This window comes from Coloeus monedula (assembly GCF_965178545.1).
Source record: "Coloeus monedula genome assembly, chromosome: 2".
Lineage (NCBI taxonomy): Eukaryota > Metazoa > Chordata > Aves > Passeriformes > Corvidae > Coloeus > Coloeus monedula.
This window is the reverse complement of record NC_138782.1, coordinates 17,273,465-17,299,921: the sequence shown is the minus strand read 5'-3', so window position 1 is coordinate 17,299,921 and position 26,457 is coordinate 17,273,465. Positions and strand designations below refer to the sequence as shown.

The following is a 26,457-nucleotide window of genomic DNA, read 5'->3' as shown; positions in this document are numbered from 1 at the left end:
AAGGTGAGAAAATGCATATTTAACAGAACCTGTCATCACTGCCTTTGCAGTGAGAGAGCTTTGTGTGAACTTCTTACCCCATTCCACCAAGCATAATTGCTGATGTTTTCTGTGGAGCAAAGTTTAATTAAAAAAAAAAAGAAAAGAAAAAAGGATAAAATTAAACCGAGTAATAGAATTAGATGTGATTCACAAGGAGAGGTTTTAAAAGTGGCTTATGTAAGTAATAAAGATTATTTGATTGTAAGTACTGTAGGATTCCACAAAAAATGTTTTCCTTTCTGTAAGGAAATAATTGGGAATGTTCATCTGATGTTGTTAGAAAATGGGTTGTTCTAGATACTTGAACAACTTGTTCTTGATACTTCGAGTTTTTTATTTTTATCCCTTAGTGATATTCCTTTCAAAGAACCAGCTGTACCTTTACCTCGACATCATTTGCCTGATGGAAACAAATCAAAGAGCAGCGCACACTGGGACTAATGAGGGCTACCCACGTGCTGTTTGACCTGTCAGCTGCTTCCAAACAGCGTTTATATGGCTATGTTATTTCATTGGCTTTGTATTACATTGGTTATGTATTTCTCTTTGAAAAGGGTGTTAAGTTGTCATACCATTGTGGGGGAAGACCTAAGATGCTGGGTTTGATGACTATTGCTAGCTTACCTTCCACAGCAGAAATTCTCAAAGGTGTCACTTTTTTGGTCTGTTCCCAAATCTCTATAGCAAAACCCCCCAAACAAACAAAAGAAAACTTTGATTGCTTAGTAAGTATGCTAGTAATATCATTATTTAAAACTGAATTTACTGTATGCATTGCCCATAAAACTTTTCTAAATATTGATGAAGAAGGTTGTTTGCATTTCTTAATATCCAGATTCAGAGCAGAGGGAAAGTAAAGACTCAAAGAATAGTTTCACGAGCATTTGTCTTCAATTTGTTTTCCTCAATACTCTGTTCTGAAGTTCTCATCAATACGTCAGAATTAATAATTGGATTTAATTGCCCAGCAATCCTTGACATCACTTAGTCCAATGATTGATTCCTCTTACGGGCATTACTTTAATAATATATCTGTTTGATCCCAAAAGAAGAGAGCTTCTTAAAGTTGTTGTGAAAGCTTCTTTTCTTACTGTAATGGTTCAATGAAATGTTCAGCTGTGGCTGAATTGGAAAGGAAACACACGCTGTTGTAGCTTGTATCTATGTGGAAAAAAATTTCAATATAATAAATCTTAGCTGTTGAAAACTCTGTGCTCAGCAGGAATCCATGTTTCCTCAAGTTGTTTTCAAATTTTCTCCTTACTGCATTTTGAAAATCCTTTTACAAGCAGGTCTACCCCTCCTTCTGCAAGTTAGTCAAGGATTCTTGGGAAATATGGGCGGTGGAAAACTCAGGCTCATCTACGCCTGAGTCAGTACATTAATCTTCTGGGTTGTAATTGGTTTCAAATTGTCTTTGTTAGAAGGCATGTTGTTTTGCCTTGCTTAACTGGAGTGTACAGGGCTTTCCAATAGCTCTAGGCTTCCCCTTTGACATAGTGTGTTCCTTCATTCCCAATGCTGCATTGTTTTGATTCTTTCTGTCCTCTCTTCCTGGCTGTTCATCTGCAACAACAGCAGAAGCAGGTGAAAATTATTTGTGTGAGAAGAAAGTTTTGAATGTTAAGCAACTTTACGTAAAATTTAAAAGTATATGTTTTAGCCTTGAGAAATTATGGCCTTCTAAGTTATTTGTGTTAATCCCAAGTATATAACTGATACTGTAACAGCCAGAGATTTTTTCTCACAGTGTATTTGTAGATACCAGTAGAAGTTGCAAGCCTTATCTTCTATTTAAACTATGAAAAATGCATTATTAATCTTTAAATAAAACAATATAATGCTCTCTGCATTTCTAAGGAGAGCTTTTAAGGCTATCTACATATTAAGAGCTACCCTTATGGGAAGCCAGTGCTTCTGTATAAATTCAGATTAAAGTATATACAAGAAATCATACTCAGTGTTAGGGGTGGAAGCACTCAGAAGTGTCCACATATGTTCCCCTGTGGAAGTTGGATTTTTTAGCTTAACCACCACAGCTAACTTTTTCAGAGATGTCACTGCCTCAATCACTGTTCAAGGTGGATCTGTCTGAGGGCAGAAGTCAGAATTATGAAGAGCAAGACCTTGCTTGTCACTGGGGCTCTTATTTCTGTGCTGTTGTGGAGAATTAGGTGTAAAATCCTGCTCGGTAGGACTTAAGACACAGGAGTGAGTTATCTTCGTTTGGTGCCTCCACTAGAACGGAAATTCCCATACTATTCATTCTGCCCATGATCTTGGAAAGTGGCATCCCTGTGTGTTGTCTTGGGTTTATGCCTCTGGGAAAGACAGCAAGTTGACCCAGCTACCAGTTAATTAATTCATAACATTTTAGTAGAGGGTTGGAACAATTTTCCTGTCCCTTATTTGATGAAGATAATGTGACTATAGTTTCTCTAAGTAGTTTCTCTGTATTTACTTAGTTAGCATAAATGAATGGCGTTAATGGGCTCCAAGCAACAGCATGTAATTTCAGGTCTTTGATCTCTGTGTTGCATCATTTGCTATCACTACTCTTGCACTTGTTTATCAAGCTGCTTTTGATGGTCTTGCTGGCACCTGAACATCTCAGTGTGGGAGAATATAGTTGTCTCTTCCTTGTTCTGATGAAAAATGTCACTTAACTCTGGAACATAAGAGTATTTCATAGTCAATGCTCTTATTTTTAATGCTGGCATTTCTGTGTTAACTTTGTACCTGTGTTTGTGATGTTTTTTCTTAACTTGAGCATGCCTTGTAGTCATACCTGAGGTGGAATAATTTTCTTGAGGCTGTAGTGTTTGAATGCAAAGTGTCCCAGTAAGTAAAAGCGTACTGTCCTTTGATTATTTGAAACCGCACTGAGAGTTTCAGCATCGTGTTTACTTTCAGGTGACATAGGGAGAGAAGCCTCAACCTGATGAGGAAGAGAGGGAAATGGAATGTCATAAGCAACTATTTTTGGCAAGGGCATAATTTATAATTTCCTCAATAAAAATATCACTTCCTCAATGCCCATTGCAGTGAACTCATTTAAAGCATTTCAAGAGCTATGATTACATTTGAGAATCCATCTACAAATGCAACTAGAAAGATGTGTGTGCTTTCTCTCATGTATCCTTAGTCAGTTGTCCAGTTACTTACTAATGAGCATGTTTCATACCTTGAAGGTGAGTTCTTGCTTCCTTTTCTGTGATATTGTGCTAATCAGAAAGAGCAAATTCTTTCCAGGAATTCTGTGGTTTTGTATAATCTTCTTCCTGAAAGGTCAGGGCCCTTGATAAAAGGGGAAGCACACCCCAGGGTGTGTTTCCACTTGGAAATAACTGAGACAATACTAGGTCTTCTTGGAAGAGATTCTTGTAGCAGAAGAGAAAATGGAAAAAAAAAAAAAAGGAAAAAATATCCTTATAATGAATTGGTGGATCATTAAATCTTTCTGGCCCTAAAGAAAAGTCTAGATATGGCTGATGTTAAACTATATAAAATGACTATAAAAAATGCTGTGAGAAGATTCTTGATTTAGATATTTCTGGCAGCATGACCTGTGCAGTCAGATTTGGACAGTATCTTCCTTTTTTAGATAAGATTTATCTAGTGCAAAGATTGACTCATTGCATTTCCTCTTGGATTCCTGTTTTATTGTTATTTATTTTAAGGGAGAGAGGGGATACCAATAAATAACCTTCTCTAGACTATTTCTACCTTGTCACCTGTTTCCTTTATCTTCCACATGTTAGGTTTGGTGTAGGTCAGGGTATTATTTATCTTTTGGCCTCTCATTCTCTAGGTATGAGCAGTGTAGTTTTCTGAATGATCTAAACAATTTTTTTTTTTTCTTCTGTGGTCTTTTAAAAGTTGTTATTTTTGTTTCTTTCCGCTATTGCTTTTCAGCTTTTAAGGCACTTTTGTAGCAACATCTGTGGTACTGAGTCAGAGACTGGAAGAGAGGTCACTTGATCTGTAATGATGGCCCAGATGTTGTTGGGAGGCTCTTAATCTGTAGCTCTTGCAGGCTTTCCTTCTTCTCCCCCCTTTTTCCTAATAGCTCTTGTTAAGCCAGAGCATTGCTCACATGTGTAAAATCTGGTAGTCCCTGAGTAGCTGTAATCGGTTATTTCCCTGACTAGGTCAGTTGCTGTTCTAGAATTATTTTGTGGATACTTTGTTCTTGGATTGCCTAGCATCTCTGTGTCTGCCACAGCATGTCTGCCTAAAGAATCTGCAACTGCCAAATGTGTTTGCAGCTGACTTGAAGCTCACTTATTGTACATTGACTTGGTCTTTGTGGTGGGAAATGCAGCACCTAGTAAACCACTTCTAATTATTTTTATAAGCTCCTTTCTGTGCTGGCAAACTTTATTAGAAACTGAGTTTGTGTTTCAAATGAGCTACTATTTTACATAATAAAAGGCTAAAAAGCTAAAAATCTTAGTCTTAGATGTTGCTTTTTCCCCCCGTTTGTCTTTTGGCAGCTTAGTAAATTATTGCATAAGCGCTGGCAGATAAACTTCCCCGGTTGTTTCAGCATTGAATTAATTTATTTAGCTTCTTATGCTGGTAATTTGTTTTAGGCTAAAATTGATAAATGTTCATGCAAAACATTTTGTTACTCATTTGTCAATAGCACTGGATCCTTTGCATCTAAATGCCAAAAAATTTACAAGTAAGAATCAAACGGTCGCTCACATCTTTGTAGGTGTTTGAGGGACCAAAGCCATTCAGCTTTAACAAGGAACGAGTTGCTTTATTGTACTATACTGATGAGACATTTTCTGGCTTTGAGAGCATTTAAGTCTGAAGAACAATGTCTTATAGAATCAGATTCAGTAGCCCTGGAAGCAGAGGCAACATGTCTGCATCAGGCTGCCGCCGTGAGAATCCCTGCTGAGCCACAGAGCTTCGTTAGCGCAAGTACAGATGGACCAACTCAGTTGTGCGTCTTCCCAGGCACAGCCTGCCCCCATGCACAGCACAATACCGATGCTTTACACCCTGAAATGCTCTGCTAGAAATGGTTTTGAAGACTTCAATCCACCCGAAGCCCTGGGAACGTCCATTCGGAGTTCTGTCAGGAGAGAAAAGCTTCCCATTGTAGCTGATGGAAAGAGGGAATTACAGAGCTGAAGATGGGGTTAAAGCTACCCTTCTTAGCAGTGGTTTGGAATGTAATCTTAGAAATATCCAGATATGCTGTTGACTGATCCTACTGGTGAGCTGTGCAAACGAGATGTGAAGGCTGCTGTCTGGAAGACTGAAAAGCACAGCAGATCTTCATCTCTGTAGCGTCCTGAAGCAGAAATATTATTATTAGTTAATAGTGGGACGGTAGCTTGGCAACAATGTGGGTTTGGACTTTGCTTTGGATATTGATCTACATAATGGATTGAAAACAGGATTTCATATCCAGAAATGGAGCAAATGCATATGAGCTCTTTCTGCTGCTTCTAGTGGGAATGAAACGTTATAAATTTTCTGCAGAACTGCTGCATTTTTCTTCTTTTGCTTCGGAGCCTGCAAGGTAACCCATCTATTGTTTGTTCTATGCTTACCTTGGAAAGCAGCCAGCCTGTAAGCACAGCTCACTAGAAAACTACAATTTATGTGACTTTTAAAGTTGTTATAAACTTTTGATACTTGCTGATGTGTAAGTATGCTTCAGAGTGCTGTGTACTCCTGACACAAAGGCAGCCCTGCAAAATTTCAAGTTCTCAAATGGAATTTTCCAATTAAATGGCTAGAGCATTTTTAACATTATTTGCAAACTGTTTTTTTCTTTGATATTTGTCTTGGAAATACATTTTTAAAAGCCTGAGGCAGTTGCACAGACTCAGAGGCTTGGCAGAGTTACATTCCATTGATAATAGCAATTTATCTTTATTATTATTTTTAAAAATAGTGACATAAATTTGTCTGTAGGTGCTGTTCTGCATCTCTTGTCTAAGTACTGTTGAGCCAGAATGACTTACATGGTGGGCAAATGAAGACAAATGTCTAGTCTTTCTTTTCAGCCATTTAACAATTATGAGTAGATAAAATCCATAATCTGATCTTGCAACTGATTTTAGGTGGAAACTCACTGACTTCAGTAAGTTTGCTGTTGGGATTTTTAGCATGGGGCCCGCTGAACTTGTGTAGCATATTATGTGCTCCTGAGGAAGAGAATAAAGTAGTTTAGCAATTGTTGCTGCTCTGTAGGTGATGACTGTCACAGTATAAAAGATACTAAAAAAGAACAAAGCTGCACTGGGTAAGAAAAACAAATCACACTGCAGTAATATCCATCCGGAATCACATTCATTTGCAGCATGCATTATAGCTGGAAAAGGAAGAATTATTTGGGTTAATATGTTCTGTTTTAAAACTGAGAGAAGTTTTTGTAAAGGATAGTCACAAATACAGAGCTCTCACTGAAACTTTCTCCAAGTTGGCTACCTTGCTGAAGGCCTCTGAAAGTCTGCTTTTACATCCCCCCCTCTTTATTTTCATAATTGCACTCCCTGAATAATATGAGTTAGCATAAGCTATCATGCTGTTACTGTCCTGGTGATAGTCACTGGTTTTCCTAGGCTATATGAGTTTTATTTATATGCCTTTCCTGTATTTCTTCTGAGTTGTTAACCTGATGAAAAAATTCTGTCTTGATGAGGGCAAAAAAGCCATTAGAAGCTCCATGGATGTCTCCTTCTCTAAAAGAGATTTTTAGTTCAGTGCCAGTGGCAGAGATTTAAAGATACTCCTCTGAAAACTACCAGTTTTCTATTTGAGTAACTGTTCTTCAGCATGAAGTCCTTTATTTCTGTCCCCCCACTGAGGATTTTATTGTGAAATAGACACTTCTGAAATTATAAATGTCACCTCTTCCCACCAAGAATAGCTCTGAACTAAAGTGTTGGGGTGCTCTTATGCAGGGGAATAAGAAATTGATTTATTGGTTTGTTTGTAACATCTCCAGTTACAAAGTGGAATATTTTATCTGTTTTTCATGATTTTTACTTGGATTTGTTATCCATCAGTGTTGGTCAGCTTTTTGGTCTGCTGTAGACTTTGAAAACCAGAGGACTCAGATTTGCCAGCTGTTGACCACAAGTAACTTTTCTGAAAAGTAGACTGGGCCTCAAGCTGACCTGCAGGTTTTATATGAAGTACTTAATAAACCCCTAAAACTGACACTGCTCCATGTTTGTTGCAAGGTTATGTTGGTTTTTTGTTTGTTTCTTTTATTTAAAGATGAGATGGGAGGAATACAGCAGCTGTTTTTCATCTGCCAAACCTATTCTTGATGACTTGTCAGCCAGAGCACTCTATTTATATTGGTTGTTGTTTAATACAGGCTTATGGGGCCCCAGCAGCTTGATGGATAATGCAGAGCACAACTCTATGCATGGAAGGCCATGAAGAAGTAATTCAAAATTATTTGTGTCTGTGCAATATGCATAACAAAAAAAAATGAGGTAGCTTTTGGGAGTAAAAGCTCTTGTGCAGTTCTTCCTGCAGCAAATTTGTCAATTCATCTAGATTTTCTGATTATAGTAAGGAATAAAAGCAAGATACTTTTCCATAAATCATTGGTTTTTTTTTTTTTTTTTTTTTCAGGAAGCAGCTGTAGCTATTGCATGATACCCTCTTACAAATGATTTCAAATACCTTAGCTCAAGCTCTCATTCAAGCTTTCTTGGTCTAATGGTTGTCTGGAGCAACAGTGGAAAGAGAACAGGTAAAGGAGGGTGAAAAAGCATCAGACTGATTTGATGTCTGTACCCTGACTAAATTATCTGCTTACAGTGTCTAAAGGCTGTACTGCAAAGAATCTCAGCCAGGATTTTTGCATTTGGAAAGACACAACTACTTGGAAGAGCAAATTCAATATTCTATTAATTTTTTTATTGAATTATAATAGTCAGATTAAGTCTTGGCAAATAAAAGAGATAATAAATCGTAAGATGCAGCAATAATCATATTTTATTTGTAATATTTACGGAAATTGCTCATTAAGTATTGTACTTTAGTGCATGTGTAAGATAATATCTGCTATACTGTCAGGGGTATGGCTTGTTATGATAATTACCTTTATTGCCCTATGCTATATTGTTTTATGATGCATGTATCTCTCAAGGTTTTTAAATGCAAGAATTGAATAAAAAGGAAGTAGTTTTGGTGGTCAACTGCCTGTTTCTTCACATATTTTTTCAGTGATAGTGATCTGTGCCATATTTGTATGTTCCTTAAAATACTCAAGTGCCCGAGAGAAGGATCAGACCTAAAATGTAGTTCATAAGGACTTCTGTGGAGACTGATGGAGCTTCTTGCCTGTGTTGCGTGGACTTCTGATTAGAGTGGATATCTCTGCAATTAATAATTCAGCTTCCTCCTGCCATTGCTTCCCCTAGAACCTCTTCTATTTCTGCAGTTCTTTTAACTGAGGCACAAGTGAGAAGTTATGTGATGAAAGAGACGGGGTGAGTTGTAGATCTGGAAATAAGACTGAGTCAGTCTAAGCAAACTTGCTGCGAGCAAGTTTCTTTTTAAATATGCTGCTGCATAGAAACTAGTTTCTTGCTCTGGGTGCAGGAATTGATAAAAATTTCCTTTGAAATGCTGTTATGGAAGAAAACCATAAAATGCTCAAATAGAAAAAGCCTGGTGATTTCGTTGGACTTGAAACGTTCTGCTAGGATGTGTCATTTCCACTCAAACTTTGTTTGCTTGGCTGATGTTTTGTCGAGTGGGCACTGTGCTCAGATGTCTCATTATTTGCATCACTAAAGCTGGGAAGGGTTGTCCATCTGCCTGCTCTCTGGTCTAGATGATTTTGTTTAGTAACCTAAAAAAACAGTAAGCAAGTGTAAGTTTGGGTCATTCGTTTGCTGGTTTGTTTTATGGGCTACTAAGTAGTTGGCAAATTTTGTTCCCCTCTTGCCCACCTCCTGGAACTTCTATTTACATCATCCGGATCAAAGGTTTTAAAAATTGTTTTGAAAACTGTGTCTTCTGATTTGGAAATTATGTTTCCGAATGCAAAATTGAATCTGGGAGCTGGAATTTCCAGCTCACCTGTTTCACTTGCCCTGCTTGGAGGAAATGCAGAAGTTAAGTCAGTTTGTAGTTAAGTGCTGGCTTTCTTTGCAGAACTCTTAGGGAAGAGGCATCACTGGCTGTCTGTGTGAGTTTCTGCTGGATTTTAATTGAAGATGTTTACCTTTTCTTCTGGAAGAAGCATTAAATCCACTTCCTAGTATTCCCCATTCAGTTTTTTAAGAGTAATGAATAGTTTTATTGCCCGTGCTGATTGAATGGAAACGTGCTGACCAGTGATCATACACTGTTGTTTTATTGGCACTGAAGAGAATTTATTTTTTCAATGGTGTAATAAAACCTGATTTGCTCGCTTCATAGTACTAAGTGCTTGAAAATTTCTCTAGTTATCAGGCAGCTGGCTCTGTTTGTCAGGTAGTGTTGCTCAATGCTATGCTGAGGCTAAATTACATTGAACCTGGAAGATGAATTAACCTGTTTGTACAAGAACTTCGAATTAGCTAGGAGTGTTAAGGAAAGGTGAATCGTGTGGTGAGTCTTGACAATTCTGAAACTTTTAGATCTCTAAGTTTAGAAGTTCTTTGTTTCTTATCAGATAAAGTTATTTTGCATCCTTTGCCCACTTACAAACCACTGAAGCAGTTGTGAAGAAAAGGTTTTTTGTAGAGAACAGGCTGCTTAAAACCTTTTGAAATCATCAGCATCACATTAAGCTGTGGTTTGTCTGTCATTTCAGCTGTACCTTCAATAAAAGCATTTAGATGTTAAACAAAACAAGCCAAAATCCGATCACAAGAAGGTAGCTTTGCTTTATGTTACTATGCAAACGTTTTGTTTGCATAGAATATCAAAATAATTTCAAGTAAATATTCTAATAAAAATGACGTTTGCAAAAACCGTTTGGGAAAGTATTTTCTCCCCTTGTAGCCAAGAATTTTTCAAATTAACTGAAATAGAAAGCAAAAATTGTATTTAAAGAATTATTGTTTCCAGTTACCTGGAGACAGAGCATGTTTTCCTTCTGCTATGGCAACAAGAACATGTGAAGTACAGTACCCCAATAACTTGGAGTTCTGCCATGAAATAGATGAAGAACTACAAGCCCAGTATGAGGGTGCTGTCTTTATCACTGTTTGCAGCTTTCAGTCTGAATTGTAAAATACTTTTGATTGTCTCCCTGCAACTCTGACCCACACAACTAGTGGAAAGTGGCTTTAAGATGCATAAAGGCCATCCTACATTCTAAATCCAGTGTTGAGGGTGATTGCTGCATTAGAAAGAGGTAGTTGACAGCAGCAGTAAGAGAATAGTTCTGTACTTTGAAAATGCTTGGGTTCTATTCAGGCTTCCTGTCAAATCCTGTAATTCATTTCTTGGGTGTCTAATCTCTGACATGAGTAAGCTCCAATTTTCTTTGTTTTGAGATTTTTCACATTTGTTTTAGATCATTTTCCAAGTCCTTATTAAGTACTCCCTTCTTTGGCTGGTTTTTAATCATGTTTTGAGGTTACAGGCATGTATTTTGCATTGATTTGTAGCTGTTACTTGTTGAATGCAGATGTTAGATTTGGGATGGCTGACATATCTTAGTTTTTTTCTAAGGTAGGTATTTAAGGGCTGAGGAATGCAAAAGGATGAAAATAGAGTCAGTTCCCTCTTGTCTTTGGTGGTAGGAGTGTGGAATGATAAACTGGGTACAAGAGCCTGGGTGTGCAGAGCCTGGCCTGGCGCAGCTGTGCCAACCTTGCATCCTCAACCCTTACAAACTTGTGCCCTGCACTCCCAGCTGGATCTGCTGAAACTTTCTCCCTTTCTCCCCTTCATTGTGGTGGAGGTAATTCAGAGACAAAGTCACAGTCTATCAGTTATCCTAGGTAAATGCACGTGTAAAGATATAGAGTGTGTTATATAGAAGCAATAAGCAAAATGCGGTATTTATCACTCTAAAAATGTGGCTTTAAGAGTGATAAATGGCATTGATTGAAAACACACATGGTATCTTTTGTGTCTAGAAATAAACACTACAGTGTTTAACCCACTGGAATGCACTATAACTTGTAATATATACACTGGAATGTAAAAGTACTGCTGGGTGCTGGTTGAAGAGGAAATTCAGAACTTCCTCAGGTCTTTTCCAAAGCTCAGATGCTTTCATCTAAAACAAAGAAACAAAAGAAAGTGTTTATGAGACAGTCTTTCACAGAAAATACAACAAAGTTTTTTTCCTTGAATCTTTGGTTGTGTGTAATAATTTGAGGGAAGGACCAGTGTGAACTGTGAAAAGGACAACCCCTATATAAGTGACCCACATTTTCTAAGAGTCTAGAAGGATGACAGAGCAATGTCTCCTCTCGTTAGCTCTGGGGGTACCTGTATGCACCTGGGTCAGGTGTTTGGAACTGGAACATGTCCTCCATCCCTGTTGTCTGGCAGCCTTTTGGAGCCAGGGTGTCTGTCTGGCAAATGCCACTGCATCTGACTGATGGCCCTGAGAGCCTCACAGAGGACCAGGCTAAAGCCTAACAAACTTGTGTTCTGTGTCTGCTAGTGGGTTTTACCTGTCATAAAGCTGTTTCCAGCTGTTTAGATATATTTGTTACTCAAAAAATGCCTGATTAGATCAAGCACTTAGAATTTTAATTCTGTCTGCTGCTTTTTGCAGTAAGTCTCAAATCTTGATGTCAAGAGAAGGCTTTTTATTCTGGTCTTGCTGCAGCTAATGCTTCCCCCCCCCCCCCCTCCCCTTTCTGTTGGTTCCTGGTTTTTTCTGGGTTTTTGGTTTGGGGGTTTTTTTGTCCTCTTCTGCCTTTATCTTGGACTTTCCCCAGAGAGGTTTGCAGTAACAAATAGAAAAAGTCAGGTGGAACATTTCCTTTAGTGCCTTACCCTTCAAGGTTCCCGTGATGGGTCAGAATTGATCCTACTTAGTGCATGCATATGTGCAGACATGATTATTTAGTTCCTGCTTTTGGCAGAAAGGAGAGAGCTCTGTACTCCAGCATATAAGTAAAATGTATTTGTTTGAATTCAAATTTCATTGTGTTTAAATCTTTCTGATACAGCTATCAGCAAACATTTGTATTCAGTGTTGCTGGTTTTACTGTGCTGTAGAAGTCAAGTTAAATACAGCTTCCTATATCCTTCTTATATTAACAAATTTGCATGGCCTCTTGTCTCAGCCTTTTTCCAACTACCATACAGTCCAGAAAATTGTTTAAACCTAGAAGTATCTCAAAGGCATCTTGTTACTTGTCCACATGAAGTAGCAGAGGCAAATTTAATCTGCTATCAACCCTAGCGCTGCCATTTCTTGACTCTCAAATACTTTGCTCTGCAAACATCATTGCTATGGACATTGTACAAAACATGCTTGAGATAAATCATGTATGTTACAGTACACAAGGCTTAATGGATTACTTTTCCATTGCTCATTTTAAAATTAAACCCACCAGCTTCCTGTTTTTCTTGTCCTGAAGTCCTGTCTATCTGAGCTCTTAGAATTTCTAAAATAGCCTGTCAAAAAAAGGAATTCAGTAAAGTAACTAAAAAGTGACTTCTGCTTAACCTTTGATTTTATAAACAATTGGCTGAGTCCTAAATAGATGAAAACAGTCTATTTTTAGGCCCTAATTTAGAGAATTGATGTTTCCACATTCGCTTCGTCATAGCTGGTAGTAGTTGCTAAATTGTGAAAGCTTGTAGCTATTACACATGCTTGGAGGATTGCTGAGTGTTCTGCCATAATGCACTAAGTAGCTCAGTGTTCTGTGCATTTCAATTTATAATAAGAGAGTGTAGCTGATAGCACAGACACTGAAATATTTCAAGTCTAGACTATGCCTTAAAACCCAAAAGCTATTGGCTTTTTGGTTCAGCAAGTTGGAAAATAACTGATAAGGGCAGTTGAAGTGCAGCAGACTTCAAAAAGTGATGAGCTCTAAGCCAGGGTGGGTCGGGAGGTTTCAGTCACTGCTTGCCTGCCCTGTTGGGATGAGAAGGGAACTGGTGTTTGAAAGGACTGCTCAGTCCTGTCAGGTTTGAGTGGTTTGTGAGGGAGGTGACATGCAGATGGTTGTTAGATGGGGAAGATGAGTTTCTGCCATGCTGTGTGTTTAGCAAGAAGAAAGGTGATGGAGAAATAGAAAAGCAAAGTTTCCTGTCTTTAGAAAATGGCAACATTAGTATTTCAACACAGACAAAGATAATGGCCAAAAAGTTTGATGTAGCTGATGTTCTGTTGTATAGCCCTTTTGTACCTTTGGATAAGAAAAATAGCTTGCTGAAGGTTTTTGAGTGGAACTACATATTGTAGTAATGGGAGGAAATTATTATGGAGCTGATACTTTTATGGCTCCTTTAATATCCCAATTCACCTTACAAATCACTGTGTTTATAAGGTCCTTCTCTTACTGCTGCTTGGGAAGAAGAACATTTTGGTTGTGTTTACTGTTGTCCTGTGTTGTTAGCCATGGAAAAAAGGAGGAATTACCTCAAACCGGGCTTGCAGACTTGAAGAATTACGTAATTGCTTTCAGTTTGTCTCTCTAACATAATGCCAACTCTGTTTTTCAGAGCCATGGTGTCATGGAAGGGGATGTACTTTGCACTTGCACTATTCTTGGGAAGTTTCTTTGGAAGTATATTCATGCTGGGCCCTTTTCTGCCTTTGATGTTTATCTCTCCAGCCTGGTACCGCTGGATCACCGACTGCATTGTGGCCACTTGGCTCACACTCCCTGTGGTAAGTGGCAGCTTGAGCCAAGGGCTGGGCAATTGTAAATAATCCCACAATTTAGCTTGCTCACTAACACTTTGGGTTTAATTTTATGGTTTTTAAAGCTATTTATGCTTCTGTCTAAACAGGCCTTAACACACTTACTATCTGTGGAGACTTAGAGTTTAGCTCAGTGTTGTAAACCGTGTGCCTATTTACAGTCCTCCTCTTTCACAGTTTAATTTATATATCAGCTAATGCTGTGTGTTAATTTTATGCTTGAAAAGGCCTTTTTGTGATATCTCCATCCAGTGTCAGATGCAGAGAAGAGTAGGTGAAACACTACTAAACAGAAGGAGGTTTTTTAAACGGTAAACTTCCTAAATGGGTTGTCTTGTAAGCTCTTTCTTTGGACTCTGCTCCAAGTATTTTTTATTAGGAAAATTGTCCCGTCTGGTACATTGTTGTCAACCTTCACTGTTCTGTTACTTAATCATTTTAGAATTTAGCCCCTGTAGTTGAATTAGAGATAAGTGTTTTCAGATGAAAAAGAAGAGTTTCCCCTAGAAACTAGGTATTCCTCACTTATAATACATGAACTTTACAGCTGTATGAGTCTGGAAATCAATAACAAAGCTCTTCCCTGAATAGTTCCAAAGGAAAGGCAATGTGAATGGGATATGTCTCTTCTTCTGTTCTCTAAAAGTGAGGGGACTGTGTTCCTCTAGGCCATTAGAGATTTGTTTAACTTCTTCTGAAGCAAAATACCATATTGGTGTGCAGAAGTGTATATATCTTGTGGCATAAAGGAAGTTTTATCCATATTGTATATCAAATAGTTTCTGCTTTTGCTGTTTCTGCCTTGTGTGTTTTAAAGGGGCCTCAGCTGTTTCTTTTTCTATAATTCTGGTTGTTTTTATCATTACTGAATGTAGTGAAATTAGGAGGGCAGATGTAATCACCAGTAAAGGAAATAGATGGTTATTTCTTGTCATGGTGAAATTTAAACTGAGTACTGATAGTGTCACAAAATAACTCTTTCTCTGTTTGTCTTCAAATTTTTCCATAATATCAAACTCCCCAAAATCTAATACCGGTCTTTTCTTTGATTAGTTGCCTGGGCTTTATAATTCTGGGTTATTACAACTAGTTTGTGATAACTTTTGTAGTCTAGAAGTTTGATTTTTTTAGCCCACACTAGAGCTAAACCAAAACAATTTTAGTATCTTTGTGAAAAGGATTCTGTCTTTCAAGAATCTTGGGGATATATGTTCAAGAAAGGAGTCTCAAAAAGATTTTCCATCCAACCATTTTGAGGCTCGGACCTTGTCTGCCTTAGTTTTCTATTCTTACACTTGCTGCATTCTTAGTCAGGAGAAGCAGGTTCTTGGTTTGTGTCTCCAAACAATAAAGTGCTGTTGTACCAGTTGGACTCCAGCAGGGAAACTCTGACCCTGACCTCTGTGATGTAAGAAATTTCCCCCTTCCTCACTCTGCTATCACATTTTATTTCCTTTCTAGGAGAGTCAGCAGGATGGGACAGTGAGGTGGGTCTTAACTGTTCAGTTTAGTTTGGCTTATGCTAGGCACACACAGAGTTGGCAGAAATATGAACAGAAGTTGTTTTACTTTCTAGAGCTCTGTTTAAATCCCCAGTGTTAGTTCTTTTGAGGAAGAGTGGGGAAGAGAGGGTAAGGAGGGAATTTGAAGCCTTTTTATGTTAAGGCCTATAGAGGTCCTGTGGTATTTTGCTGGTTTCATTTTCTGTGCTGGCTGGGTAGGACAGTGTGCTGCCAGTGACCCTGACCTTAGGGGAAATAGATTTGTGCAGCTGATCTCTCTTTAGATTACCTACCAAGTTATAATCCATACTGTCTCAGTTATATTCCTACATGATAGTATTCCTGGAAAACCAGGGAAAGGTAAGTTTAATGCAGTGATGATAATAGAGTGCTTTTTAAGAAGTGCTGCTTAATTGTTGTTTCCTCTTCCATTAAACACTGCTATTACTGCAGGAAAGCTGGCTGCTTTATTAGAAAACAGAAGTTTGTTTACCAGTTGTAATGTGAGTGAATAAGTGAAATTATATAATTCAAATTAATTTTTATTGCTAATGGGGTGATGCTTTTCTTCTGGGAGTAAAGCCATAAAACTGCGATACTATTTCTAGGCCTTGCTGGAAATGGTGTGTGGTGCCAAGGTGGTTGTCACTGGAGATGGATTTGTTCCTGGAGAAAGGAGTGTCATTATCATGAACCATCGCACACGAATGGACTGGATGTTCCTGTGGAACTGCCTGCTGCGATACAGCTACCTCAGACTTGAAAAAATCTGTCTCAAATCCAGTCTCAAAAGCATTCCGGGATTTGGTATGTCACTAAACCCTTTCATTTGAAAGGAAAGTATGTTTAAATTATGTCCAGCACAGTTCATAACCTGCTAAAAGACATAGGTTTAAATTCTGTTTCAGTATTTAAAAAAAACCTTGTGTGAAATATGTGGCATGTGGAGCAATTAAACCATAAATCTCCAGAGGACACCTGGAGGACTACATGCCTAAACATTTCTTTTTTAAGATACTGCATGTGCTGCTGTTGCTTGTAGGTAAAAATATTTCTGCTTTACAGACCAAAGGCATTTTTCAAGATGGTGAAAAATGATTTTCAGTTTTTCAAAGTCTCTTTCAGCATTGTGGTTTGGGTGCCATTTCACCCCACGTTTCAAATGCTCTCATCAAGCTTCTTTCTTCATTATCCAATGTATACTATTGTGAAGATTAAAAAAAAAAAGCTCTGTAGGCAATTGCAAAGTTAATGGTTCATTTTAATAACTAATTTTAAATTGAACTTGGCTGTGCAATATATGCTGTGCAGGATGTGAAATCATCAGGATTTATAATGATGTAGGCTGGAAACAGATCTGAGTTGCACGTATTCAGAGAAATTGCTTCAGATAGTCCAAAAATTGTTGCACGAATGGTTTCTGAATAAATAGGCAGGCTTATCTGAAATAAAAGCATCTCTGCATTTTATTTATCTCTTAGATTTATTTGCTGTTTTATACAAAACTAGCTTGGGCAGGATATGCGTCAACTTTATGATGTCGAACGAGTAACCTTATTTATGGTTGCCTTTTGTCAGGCCATTTATCTGAACAGATAATTTTGGCAGGATTCCATCCTGAGGAGCTCTCCTGTGGTTGCATTGTATTGCATTCACTGCTGCATTGTGTTGCATTCAGTCCTCTTTAAGTAAGAGCAGAAACAGGGTAATGCGCTTTTTTTTCCCCCTAACAGCCAAATGTTAAGGTCAATTTTGCTTGACAAATCTCTTTTAATGTGACAGGAATTGAGAAAATGCGTATTTAGGTATCTTCATTATACAGCAGAGATGTTTTGAAATCTTGGAATCAGCTGCATATGCAACTTTTTAAAGCAATGGTGGAAGATGAAGTCAGGCATATACTGGGGGAAGATTCATAGCTTTCTCTCTTCAAAAGTAACATATGTTTTGTTATTAAAAAAAACCATTTGTGTGTGTGCTTTTTGATGCCTCTAATAAAACTGGAAGATCAGCTCCAGGAGCTTGGATGCTAAGCTATGCTTGGTAAAATTTAGTTCCTGAAATAGTGTTAGAAGTTCTTCAGATTGACTTTTTTTTTTTTTAAATTCAATTCTCAGTTCTCTGCATAAACTGAGCACATCTAATAGATTTGATCAGTGGGCTCAGGCAGATGGATCTGTGTCAGGTCAGTATTGACAGACCACAATGCCATCTTTGTTCTGATGTAGCAGCTTAAGCTGCTAACAAAATTCTGGGCTCGTACTCCACTTTGTGATGTAGAGATGATGCAGGCAGACATTTGCTCCTCTTTTTTGCATTACACGATGACAATTTCTGGTGGTAGAGCTGACACCTGGGTCTGGAGTGTTATAAACCACTATTTTTATGCCAGATCCCCAAGAATGGTCCACAATACATGGACTTTGAGGACTCTCTTTGCAATTTTGTGAATTATAGCTTATTTTTCAGTAAACTGTTATTGTTGGGTTATTAGTCACAGGAAGGGAATTCAGCTAAACTGCATCCTTCACTGAAGCCATTATGTCCTAAAATTCTGAAAGATAAGCTTCTGCTTTATCATAGTGTATCTAAAAAGAGGCCTTAGAAATGCATGTCTCTGTGTTCAGTCAGGCTGTGGTTTGGGTGGCATTTTCTTGCAAAAATACAGTATTCTGTATAGCCATGTAAATAGGGTATTGTTGGAAAGTGGCACTCTTGGATTAAATGAAGATTGATGGAAAAAGATGAATCTGTATGAAGTTTGTTGGGGCAGGATCACTGCAGAGAATAGTGTCTAAAAAGGACAACCCTGAATCTCATCAGTGACAGTAGAATTTCTCCCACTTACTGCTCCCAGCCTTGCTGTGTTATGTGATAGGCCCTTAATAAGTGTTTATCAGGTTTTGGGTTTGTTTTTTGTGTGCTGTGGTTTTTAACTAAAAGTTCCATTTTATGAGCTTGTAAAAGCCAGAAGATCACTTGGAAATCAACCAGACAATTTCAGTGCACTGCATGTTATTGATATTTAGATGTTGGTCATTTAAGATACAATATTTGTGGAAATTCAAGGAGCTACTCTCATCATGTCTTTCAGTTTTATCTTTTCATATATTTATATGGGTTATTTGTACATAGTCAAGTGTATAGGATGAGGGAAGTTTGATATACTGGCTAAATGTAACTTCAAATAAATCTTAACCTAGTGGTAGTCATGCTTGGAGTTTCAGAAGTATTTGAGTGAATATGCCATATTTCTTTCAGTGCAATATTTTGATGATCTTTCAAAGGCTTTTTTTTTTTTAAACAAGCATTAAAGTTAAAATTATGTTTAAGATAAGGTTTGTAATGCAAATCTTCCATATCCGTATTTCTGAAAGCCTTGCTATACTCAGCATAGCAGGTTTGTTGTCATAAGTAGTTTCCCATTTGGGTGTAAAAATAGGTCTGTGAGAGATTATGCACTTTCCAATGGCACATATGATAGGTGAAGGGCAAAGCTGGGAATGGAAATAGATCTAGAGTTCTTCTGGCCCCTTTTGTAGGTTAAAAGTGTAAAGGTATCAGATTTAATGAGTCTGTATTACAAATAGGCAGTTATTTTCTAGTTAATTATAATTAAAATCAGAGGATTCAGTATTTCAAGGAGACACATTGAGTCATTTATCTAGTTCTTAAGTTATTAATTCTTTGCATTCCAGTGTATGAAAAAAACCTTAAAATTGATTAAAGGTGAGCTTTAAAAAAAGAAGTCCAAAGAAAAACAGATGGTCCTTTCTTCCTGGAACTGTAGCTTTGACTTGATGAATTGTGTGCAGTAAAGTTTTCAAAAAGAGATATTACATTTCAGTAATCTCAATTTCAGAAACATTCTTGCTGCATTTCAGTACATCTTGCCAAAGCTGGTGTCTCGAGGGAGCGCTACTCTACTCTTGGCTGTTGCTGCAGTTTCTCATCTGACATCATCAGAAGCTACTGACACATTCTGCAGTATCAGTTTCCAAGGAGAATTTCTAATGGCATTGACAGTTTCCTGCATGGTCTGACATGATAGGGCTTCTCTACAGTACTTGTAATGGATAGGAACAATTAATATTCTCATCTATTCTCAGTTAATGAGGAGTGGTTTTGGAAGTGATACCGATCATGGTGCAGTCATGTTCAGAATGTACTATGGAATACTGTTCTAGTAGGTACCAAGGAACATACAAGGTATGTTAGATGTCCGTGTTAGATGACAAGATAATGACCAGGAGATAGTTTTGATTTTTTCTTAATAGTTTCATTTGTGAAAGTCTTCGTGTGATAACCAGTAAGACTTCACTGGAAAGAGGTATGTGTTTTAATGATGGACAAAATGTTTTGGATGAGCTTCAACTAATATTTGAAGTTTAGTGGTTAAATGTGCCTCAACATGTATGTGAAAAATAAATTGAAATTTGGGGTTAATTTGAGCGCTATCAGATAAATTTTTGGAAAAGTGAGAGAGGGTAACCAGAGGGACTAATGTCAGTGCATGGATGCCACATGAGATAATACTAGTTCTAGTTTTGCTTAGTGCAGATGGAAAAGATAAATACCATCATAATTCAGTGTACAAATGTAAAGTATGCAGGTGTTGCAGGCACCATTGATGGACATATCTTGAAGACTTCCCTGTTTTGCAAAGGCTCACTAAGGCTGCTAAAGGAGGGAATTATAGTTGAAGCACACTGGGACAGGAACAGGTAAGGAAAAGACAAGGTGACAAAGAAAAAAGAGGAGAACAAGCAAAGCTGACAAGCCTGGAGTAATTAGGAGCAAAGATAACCGAGTGACTGTCCAGATCTTTATCTCTGGATTCAGGTTATTCTGTGGCTAACACTGCTCTCAGAGAAGATTGCAAGATGTAGGAGCTTTTTAGTTGTTTTTCACTCATCTGTTCACTCACATGTTGTAGCTCTCAAAGGCTCAAGTTAAGTGCCAGGGGAAAAAAAAAGACGTTTGCTCTATTTCAGCACTGGGCTTAGCCCCACCAATCTTTTACTACACGTCAGTTGATCCATTATAGCTGTCCAAGTGTGCGAGCCTCGCCTGAAGCAAGCTCAAAGTAATTTGAGTCATCTTAGTTTTCAATGAAGCAGGGCAAAACAACTCAAATTATCCTGCCTTTGCCACGGGCTAAGAGCATGCACACCGACAGCTATGATGGATCAGCTACCATGAAGTAAAATATTGTTGTCACTAAGCCTAGAAAATTTTAACACTTAACTCAATTGGAGTATAGCTAAAGCAGCGTGCTGTGGAGGATCTGTACACATTTATACTGGCATGGAAGTGTTCATGCTGCCACAGCTACTTCCATAGGTAGGGATGGAAATGCTGCAGCATAAAGCTTCTTTGTTCAGGCTGTAGCTGGATTTACATTAAAGTTCTTACCAACAGAGCATATTAGTTTAAAACATTTAAACTGTAGCCTACTGAACTTTATAGTATAGTTCCTGTGTCAAGTATCTTACATTAAAATAGGCTGAGAATTTTGAGGAGCTGTGATGTTTTGTCTTCTAGCAATTCAATTACAAGCTGCCAGACTTAATTACCATAGAGTTGTTATCCTACGTGATTTTGAGAGTAGAAGTTGAAAAGTATGCTCTGTAATGGCAAGCACAATTGTTATTCTGCCAGTTTTTCCGGGTGAAGACTCTCTTGAAGAAGTTTTAAGTGTGAATGAAGGATTATTACTTTGCACCAGAAATGCAGCTTAAGTTGGCTGTAACTTTATATGCTATTTTTTTTCTTTTGTAAGGAAGAAAAGCTTAGGGGCCTGTTTCCCAGCTTGTCTTATCCAGCAAAGGCATAAGAGGTTTCTCCCACCCCATCAGGGAAAAAAAAATCCCACAACCAAAGCCAACTCGCCTGTGTTCCATTAAACTTTCCTTATCCTTTCTATGTAGTAAGGACTCCATTTGCTCTCTACCCCTTTGCCTCTCCAAAATGCACATCAGAAGTGTGAGATCAGATGCTAACTTCTTTCATTCTCCCCATTTTATAAACAATAAGTGATAGAGGGAGAGGTTGTTTTGTCCAAGCTCACAGAACAAATAAGAGCAGGATTCGGTTGGTGCGTTTTCCCAACTTGTATTCCTTTGCTGTTATCAGTGGGTTATGCAGCATCTGTACAGCTCAGCTCCTCAGGCTGGGTTACCTGCATGGCCCTCCATGGAGATGGAGCATCTGAAGAGGATGCAGGCCTTTGGAAGAGCTATTTCATTCTCTCCCCATTCCTGACTGGCAGTTCAGATGACACATCTGTGGGAGAGTCTCACACTTTGGTAGAGCCTGCTTGTTCTTCCTCACAGTCTCACAACTGGAGGTTGTTTTCTTCATGTCTTTGGAGATTTTAGAGTGACGTGGGGCTTTTCTCCAGATACGTATTGGGCAAGACTCATCTCTTTTAATATTTAGGTTTTCATGTGCTGTTTCACTGTATTGATGTATTTTTAAAATGCATCAGAAAAAGCAACTTTCCAGCCATCCCAGAGCCTTTGCTTTAGTTTGCTTTACTTTTGAGTGATGTTATGTTATGTTGTTCTGATCTTACACAGTGCATCAAATCAAATAAAATTCAAAGTATTATTTTAAGATGGGTACTGTAACTGAAGCAGTTTAATAGTCCATGATGACATTTATAGCATTTTGTGAATAGCACTAATATAATGGTAGAGTTAATCATCTAATTGTCCATATTCTATTAAAATGGCATAATTTAGGAAATGAAACGGATTTTTGAATATGAAGTGTCCAAATAACATCCTTCTGAACCACAATTAAGGCACTGAATATTAAAAGGATACTTTCCAAGAAAATGGTCTATCTCTGGATGCTTTATATACACATACATATTCTGCTACTACTGTAATGGGTTTTTCCCACATGCTTTCACACACTCCGTGTGTGTTCCTTGGCTGCGAGATACCAATTCTTCAATGGAATATTCTTTGTAGAAGGTTCCACAGTTGTGTTTTCACAGGTGAGACACAGGCCACTGTATCTGACTAGCTCGTTGACAGCATTGTTCTTGTCCTGACAAGGAAATCTTGTACTGCAAACCTTGTTTGAAGAAGCTTCTTATTGTGTTGTAAGTAAACAATAAGCTAAAGCAGGGGTTTGTACTGGCACATCCTATATTCTTCCACAAGAGAATGAAGCAGAGTAAAGGAAATGCAGAAAGTGTTAATATTTGAATGTGACTGAAATGAACATAAAATTTGGAATAATTTGGTACTGAAACAAATCCATGAGAACAAGTTAAAAAAGGTTTAGGTTTCACATACATTGGAAGAGATGATTATCTGTAGGATACATGGTAGACTACATGGGATGTATATGTATGAAATATATAAACTAGACATGACTGTAAAAATAATTTTAAACCAATGTAGATTAATATTCAGAGTCTGATAGGGCAAGGCAGTAGCAAAAACATGGTGGTTTTTAAATAGACACCTCACAAATAGATGGAATCAAATTAACAAATAGACTAAATTAGATGATTCACTATAAAACAAGGAACACTACTGTGAATTTATATTGGTGAATTTTATGTCTTAGTTTGTCTTGTAATTTGCTCGAAAGAATTCACCCAATCAGGTAATAATCATTCAATTCATTATACTCCTATTAACTAAATTATTGGAAAAGAGCATGGTTAAAGAAAACTTGCCAGGAGCAGAGACTGTGCTTTACAAGATTGTTTCAAGAAGCATTTTTTTCTTTATTTTCCTAGTTTGTGCACTCAAACCATTACATTGAACATAAAAAAAAGGAAAAAAATTGCTTTGGGCTTTTAGACATAAAACTATCTAGGAAGTAGGAACAACAGCAAAATGCCCAATTCTAATTGAATTTGCAGAAACATGCTTATCAGTCTATACTGATTAAAACTCAGCAGTGTATATGCACAGTAACTTTATGCTCTGGCTTCCTGTGTGATTTTCTATGTGCCAGCATCTTTTCAATACCCACAGATCTTTGAAACAGGGAACATTCAGAACTGCGTACTTGTCACCTTGTGGTAATTTTATGCAGCAAAACACTTGGAGTAACAAACTGATAATGGGCCCAATTATTTGTGTACATTGGGATCATGAGCTTCCAAGTGATTTCCCTTATTAAGGCTGGATGTCTGGTTCCCTGATGCCTCAAAAGCCCTGATCAGGACCAGAACCCTGTTGAATTCAGGCACACCGAGTAAGGCTTTTATTTTTGACCAAGATAATGCTATGAAAAACCAGTGAATAATGCAGTGGAAGAAAAGAGAGAGGATGAATAGATATAATAGCAAACCCCATAGTTGGGCCTTTTACCTTCCTGCTTGTTTGTGTTGTTTTGAATCATTTGTTGAATTTGTTTGCAGGGGGTTTAGTATTATTAGTTGTTACATTGCTACAGGTAACATACATGGATACCATTCTCTTTAGGGGTGTTTGTGTGTGTTTGCTTTCAATATCAGCCATAATATCCTCTTAGAGATGTGACATTTTGGGGGATATCTAATTTCTGAGGTTATGTATATAAAATTCTGATACAAAACCCAACAAAGATCTTTTTTTTTTTGGCACAACTCAGCTCTTTCTCTCTTTTGTTCATTGCCGCATCCATCCTTGGTATCTGCTTACTTCCAGAGTACCTTTGCAATGAAAACACACTCAAGAAATTTCAGCTTTGAGTGTTGTTTTCTTCTAAAGGATTTTGGGGTGAGGAAAATAGAAATACAGGGTCTTAGAATTTAAAAAGCTTTAGACTTGGAGCCAGCATTTTTAATACAATGCTGCAAATTCTCGACCTGCATAAGCTGGAGTTTGCTTTATCCCCAAGGCAGTAAGGGAATTCTGATGAACAGCACATCTCTCTGTTTCAATAGCTGGCTTTTCTTTTTGTGCAAGCACTTTTTTTTCTGTGTAGAATTATATCCTGATAGGATACATATCATTACCGTGTCTGTGTTCCTAGAGATTTTAAGCTGCCTTGTTTATTTTTCAGCTCTGAAAAGTTGATTTAAAGGTCGATGTGGCTAGCTATTCTCTCTGGTAGGTTTTTGCACTGCTGTTTGGCAATTTTGAACAAGAGCTGTGCAGTGTGATGCTTTTTGTATGCTTTCCCAAGCAATGTTAGTCATCCAAAATGTCGGCTCCTGTAAGAAGATTATTTTAGCAAAGAAATAGATGTGCATTGTTATGGTTTCTTTAGCTTTGCTGTTTCTCTGCTGTGTTTTTGTCATCAATGATTTCTTAAGAATCTGCAAATCCAAAGGCAGCCGTTTTTCCCCAGTCAAGTAAATGCTGCTTTTGTTAGGAAAATTTCTGTTGTCCAGGAGCTTTTAGACAACCAGAAAAGCTGTGCAAAAAGAGTAAAATATATTTAATTTTGTCGAACAATATGTTGACCTAAACTGAACAGCAGGTCTCACTGCAGGCTGCACATGAGAAGGGACTGCCTTCTGTTGCTTATTCATAAATCTTACTGATTAGCAAAACCTTTCATTCTACCCATTGATTTACTGAATTCCTCCTGTTTCCCCATGCATTCCCATTTGGCTCCCACATCATGTCTTGGACTTGTTACGTGTTGTTTCTGCAGCAGCACAATGCAGACACACTGGAATTGAAATCAAAGCAAGAGCTGCTTTTGCTTTGTTCAAAGGCAGACATCTGTGTGGGGTTTCCTTTCCCACTTCACACTGGTGGGATGGTGAGACACGTGAACAGCAGGCACTGTCCCCACTGCTGCATGAACCAGGCCTTTGCAGAAATCAGAAATTCATGGTTTTGTTGCCTGGAGGCCTTGAAGCATGAGCAAATGTGGAAATTTTTCCACTGTCATAGATGGTAAAATAGCTTGGCCCTGGGTGCTGTGCTGGAGTAAGTCGGGAGGAAACCTGGGTCCTTTACTCTTAGTCATCTATCTGTTAGATAATCTCTTCTTATTTGAACACTCAGGACTGTTCTATGTAATTAGATAAACACTTAAAGATAGACACATTCTTCCAGAACACTGGATGTTATTTATTGGAAAGGTTAGAAAATCAAACCTGTTGTTTATCTTAAAAACTGGATGCCTCCCAACTCCTTTCCCACTCCTTTTCCCTGACATCGTACTGTCATTACATTACTGCCTCTGTTTAATTATTCATAGCCCATCTATAACACCACCACTTAGAGCAGAAATGGGCAACTACTGCACTATATCCTCTGCTTTATGCAGTTTGGTCAGGTAAAGTACAAGTCACCCAAGCAACATCTTTTGCTAGCAGCTAAAGGTGTTTATAATTTGATGCTCACAGTGCTATTGAAGAATGATAGCTAGAGTGGGTTTATGTGCAAGTTTTGATATAATTTAAAGCCTTGTGCTGCATGAAGAAAGGTAGGAGAAAGGATGGGATCTGGCAGTATTTTCAGTATTCCCTTTGTTGTGGTCCAAAATCACTCCTAAGGAGCTGCTGACCTGGGAAAGTATCAGCAGGCTTCCTTAAGTAAGCATTTATTTTGCTTTTTGCTTCCATTCTTTCAGCCTACAGACTCTGATGCAATGAGAACACAAGGACTGAATAATTTAGGCCTGATGTGTGATACCACACAATAAAATGGTACCTGTACTTGGCACAGTACAGGTTTCCATGTACTAACTTATGTGTAGTGTCCTGCCTGTGTAAACACATAAAAAGGTCTGGGCTGAGGACTAAGAAGGATTGGAAAACACCAAAACCACAGCAGAACTTTCCTAATCTCTGTATTTTTCCACTCTCTCCTGTGGAGCATCTGCATTCTCACAGTTGTAAATGCTGTGGTTCAAGACATCTCTGTTTCTGCTCAGCGGGATTTTGTCCTTTGCATTGTCCATTTTTATGAATTTGATATCAGATGAAGTATTATAGAATATCTTAAGTTGGAAGGGACCCATAAGGACCATCAAGTCCAACTCCCTGCTTCTTGCAGGACTACCTAAAATGAAACCATATGATCAGGAGCATCAGTCAGGTGCTCTTTGAACTCGGCCAGCTGAGATGCTATGATGACTTCCCTGGAGAGCCTTTTCCAGTGACTGACC

At 38.0% G+C, this 26,457-nt stretch overlaps 1 protein-coding gene across 4 annotated transcripts in view; it reads left to right on the top strand.

The window, feature by feature from the left end:
- Nucleotides 1–26,457, top strand: part of LCLAT1 (lysocardiolipin acyltransferase 1) — a 115,404-nt gene that overhangs the window by 24,518 nt on the left and 64,429 nt on the right. Inside the window, exons 1-4 of one of the 4 annotated variants that reach the window (XM_082277225.1) lie at nt 5,393–5,584; nt 7,660–7,780; nt 13,672–13,840; nt 15,984–16,182. In XM_082277225.1, the coding sequence (XP_082133351.1) occupies nt 13,676–13,840; nt 15,984–16,182 (364 nt within the window). In that variant the 5' untranslated portion in view covers nt 5,393–5,584; nt 7,660–7,780; nt 13,672–13,675. Of the gene's footprint in view, nt 1–5,392; nt 5,585–7,659; nt 7,781–8,362; nt 8,523–13,671; nt 13,841–15,983; nt 16,183–26,457 lie in introns of those variants that run through there. The other 3 variants (XM_082277224.1, XM_082277223.1, XM_082277226.1) reach the window with 3 other exon arrangements.